At 37.2% G+C, this 4,590-nt stretch overlaps 1 protein-coding gene across 1 annotated transcript; it reads left to right on the top strand.

The window, feature by feature from the left end:
- Positions 1-227: 227 nt before the first annotated feature.
- LOC103439585 (oleosin 1-like) lies at positions 228-1,045 on the top strand. The gene has a single exon (XM_008378146.4). It carries the CDS (start codon positions 324-326, stop codon positions 768-770), a length of 447 nt encoding a protein of 148 aa, XP_008376368.3. The 5' UTR covers positions 228-323; the 3' UTR covers positions 771-1,045.
- Positions 1,046-4,590: the final 3,545 nt, after the last annotated feature.

Raw genomic sequence — 4,590 nt, 5'->3', positions numbered from 1 at the left:
TATCTGATTTCCTGGAACCCTCCAGTCTCCACACCCTTCTTCTCAGTAGCTCAACAGATCACTCATATAAAGACAAACGACGTGTCGCAAAACGAAGACACCTCATTACATGCAACCCCTGCATGAGAAGCTCCTCAACACGTGCCCTACTTCCATAACACGTGCCACCGCTATTCACACCGCCATTCTTATATAAACCCCCTCCCATCCCACAACATTTCACACCATTAACTATATATTTCTTCGATCCGGTACTCTCTCCCCAAACACATTCTGATATTCACACCCAAATATTTTCTCAATCCGCCCATCTCGGGGAAAAAATGGCTGATACACAAGGCCACCAGCACTACCAGCAGTCCCTTCGTTTCCAAGGCGGCCAACAAGGCATGCAGCAGCAGCATCAGAAGTCCTACCAAGTCGCCAAGGCGGCCACAGCTGTGACCGCGGGTGGGTCCCTTTTGGTGCTCTCTGGGCTGGTCCTTGCCGGCACGGTCATAGCTTTGACCATAGCGACCCCCCTGCTTGTCATATTCAGTCCGGTTCTTGTCCCGGCCGTGATCACCCTGTCCCTCATAACAATGGGGTTCTTGACCTCCGGCGGGTTTGGTGTGGCGGCGGTGACGGTGTTGTCGTGGATCTACCGGTACGTGACCGGGAGGCACCCACCTGACGCGGACCAGCTAGACTCGGCTCGTTACAAGCTGGCTGGGAAGGCGAGGGAGATGAGGGACAGGGCTGAGCAGTACGGTCAACAGCAGGCTTCTTAAACTGTGTACCACCAAATACATATATATGTGTGTGTCCGTGTTGTTAGATCCGGTGGTCATGGAGTTTTAAGGAGATCGTACGGCTACAATAATAATAAACATTGGAGTTTGATAAAGATTAGGGCCATGCGCATGGGTTTCTCTCCATCTCTGTAATTTCATGTGTTTTAGTCGTACGAGAGTTGGGTTTCTGTCTGTGTTTATTTTGTTAATTAAGTGTATGTTTTTCTATCTGGGTCTTTTCTCTTGTAATGAGTTGAATATTTTGGAGCTGAGACCTTGTTTGATTAGTGTATTTTTACTATATTCTTGTGAATTTTGCGGGATTGTTGATCATATTTGGTTCGATTGGGTGAAGACGATGATAATATGCGTACTAATTACGTGGCTCCATGGAGGACGTGTCACCGTGCATGGCACCCTCTGAGCGAGGCAGCGTTACGAAATAGATTCCCATAGAAATAATTAAAAAAAAAAAAGTCCGGTCATATTTATATACCATCACTAACTAAATGGGTTAGTTTTTAGCATCTTTAATAATTTATTATTTTAAGTTTTATTTAATTTTATTGGTTAGTTGAATTAAATTATCATATTAAATAAGATTTCTAGATATATTTTGAATGTTATTTGTCATTAAATGATTAAGTTCTTGGATTTCTGATGATGTGGCTATTTGAAAAAAGATTGGAAAATTTATATTTAGACTATTGAAAGAGGTAAGGTAGTAGTGTGTATGAAAAGGACGTGAGACTAGCAAAAAAAAAAATGAAAAAGATGTGAGAAATGGTTTAGGTATTTATAGAAAAAATATTAGGAAAACTAATTAAAAGGATTTGAAAACTTTGAGTTTTAATGATAAGGACAAAACAAAGGGTAAAGTGAATAGTAACATGATTGATTTTTTTAATGTACAAATGTGGTTTTTTGTTAAAATGAACAGTATATGGAGTTTTTCATTAAATTTTTTTTTTAAAATTAGATGTTTAAATTTTTTTTTTTTAATTTTGACCTAAAAAAAATATGGGCCTTTCAAACGGGCTACCTGGTTGACTAAGAATGGCAAATCCGATGGTTAAAGGGAAGAAACTTGGCCTGATTGGTTTTTTTTTTGTTTTTTTTTTTTTTTTGTTTTGGAGCATTTCGAGCTAGATTTTAGCCTATATTCATATAGCCATCTCCATTGGAGATGGCCTAGATTCATCCACTAAAATCATTAGGGTATTTTCACTTGGGTTAGTTTTTTGAAAATTGATAATGCTAGGGAAACTAAAATTTATAGATAAAATTTTGTAACTGAATGACATATAAATTGATGATTGAATTATACAAATGGTGATAAACGTGCTTATTTTTATCAGTAATACATCATTTAATTTGAAAATTTTAAACTTAGTCTCCTAGCATTACCCGAGAAAACACACCTTTTACTTTTGTCTATTTTTATTTAGAAGAAATTTCATTCACATCCGTCTTTTTGCTACTCCATTGATTAAAACCTTATTCTTTTTCAATTTTTGATCAAGATCCTTGGGTATTAATAACATCATTAATTATTTCAATAATAAAATATTTTTTATTTCTAAATATATTAATTTAGTGTTAAAAATGTTATAATTAGTATATTTATATTTATGGCTAATTTTTTATCATATATTTTTATTTTTAGTTTGTACCCATTTTTAATTTGCAAACATTTTTTAATTTGTACAAATTTTTTTTTTTCAGTTTTAATTTGTACTCATATTAATTTCTTTTTGTGCCCATATGTTTATCGTCATGTGACATTGTATATATGACAGCCCGTCCCGGAATTTTGTAATATTATTGGTCTCGAACGTGGAAGTTACTAAAATTCCCTTGGACGTTGAAGTGTGTTGTGTGTATTGTGTACTTAGGTTTTGGATCCATCCATTATTTTCCTAAGTTTTTAGAACTAAGGGAACTAAAAAGGACTTAGTTTTCGTTTGGTTTGTGACCAACTAGGACAACACACACAAAAACACCCGTACCTTTTCTCTCTCTCCTGTTGATTCTTTTTCTCTCGGATTTTTCAGTTTTTTCGGTACAAATGTACAAACAAACACCAAACTAAGACTTTTCTTCACAGATCGACCTTTTGGAGACTAGGTTTAAATTCCTTGCAAGCTCTGGATCACAACTATAGCTTTGGTTGGACATGGAAGTTTGGAAAACCCGAGAACCAAAGATCTCCGATTAGAGTATTGTTCATGCAATCGTAAATGCATGATTTTTAGAGGATTTCAAGCTTATAGGGAGCTTAGGGACCTCTCCACGAAGCTCGGAGAAGAAAAATGACATGATTTGGACGTCGGGAAGTCAAGATCGATGCATTTGAAGTTTGGCAGGATTATCGAAGGTTCTCCGGCAAATTTCCGTGGATTTAAGGTCCCAAAACAGGTATGGTTTTGTTCTACTCGTCCTAAGCTTCAAATTGGTGCAAGTTTTACTGATTTTGGTTAAGAATTGGACGAGATACGAAGGTTTTTGTGTTTTCCCAGTTCTCGGTGAACGCAGCGGCGACCCAAGGTCAGAGACGAAGAATATTCCGTCAAGTTGACGGAATATTCCTAACGGAGGGTAACGACGTCAGGTAATTTGGACGGAATATTCCTTTATTTTGACATAATATTCCTAACAGCGGTTAGGGATTCCCTGCTCGTGGCAGCGCGTGTTGCTGTGCACTTGCCCGCGTGTGGGACGTTGGAAATTTTTTCTAAAAATATGGGGATGTTCGTGAGGTTGTGTAGCTCACGTTGGTATATTCAAACATCCCATTTGAGCAATGTATGAGAAGTTATTAACTAGTTTTGTCTATGTGTTTTAAATAACGTTTATTCAGTTATTTCGCATATAGATGAGACCTATCCCGAGGACGAGTGCAGTCAAGGGAGACTCGGGGGCTACGACCCTTCGACATACCAGTGAGTGGGCTTTTGGTTTTCAGTATATATTTATATACTTGATATTTTCCTAGAAAATGTGTTTAAATAAAAGTATGCTTTGAAATGCCATGCATATAAATTTATATTCAGCATATGAATTAGTATATGATGCATAATATGAATTGGTGATGTGGACGCTCAGGTAAGTATCAGGTGAGTTATGTTTTGTTATATGAGATATTGATAATGTGAGACGTGATTGAGAGGTCATAAACCTGCACTCCGGGTGATTGTGATTTAGCCAGAGATATGTCACATGCCTGTATATAATGTCATCTCATGTTCACATTGGATCCAATTTAGGTGTACAGTCTTGTCGTACAAACTACTATAGGTGATTCCGACTTGTAGGCGATTAGCGATTTATCGCACAGCTATCATGAGAGCGTAGCATTGAGCATAACTATATTACACCCAATCTTGTCGTACAGACCCTTACAGTGGTTCCGACTCGTGTGCAGTGTAGCACCGTATAGGTCATTTGCGGTGACTCCGGCTAGATTGACTAATGAGCTATGAATTCAGCCGTACAGACCTTTGCAGGAGTTCCGGCTAATATAATGTTTTCCATGAACTTATTTTCACATGAGTTACTCATTCTATTTTATATTTGGCATGACATACTTATGAATATGGATATGTAAAGCATGATTTGAAATATATATATATATATATATATATATTTATATTCCATTTCTGGGAAAATTATACATGTTTTACGGCGAGGGGTTAGAGCATTTGATAAATGAAATGGTTTTGAAAAACTTTATTTTGCCCACTCACACTTTCTGTTTTGCGCCCCTCCAAGTTTTAGATAAGCTAGTTTGTTGGTGGCTCACGATGATTGATTGGAG

The sequence above is a fragment of the Malus domestica genome, chromosome 07 (genome assembly GCF_042453785.1).
Source record: "Malus domestica chromosome 07, GDT2T_hap1".
In the NCBI taxonomy this organism is placed as follows: domain Eukaryota; kingdom Viridiplantae; phylum Streptophyta; class Magnoliopsida; order Rosales; family Rosaceae; genus Malus; species Malus domestica.
This window is presented reverse-complemented; position numbering and strand designations above follow the sequence as displayed.

Bases quoted from the DNA above. Each gene is read 5' to 3' on its own strand.
- LOC103439585 (XM_008378146.4), top strand. From the start codon at position 324: ATGGCTGATACACAAGGCCACCAGCACTACCAGCAGTCCCTTCGTTTC.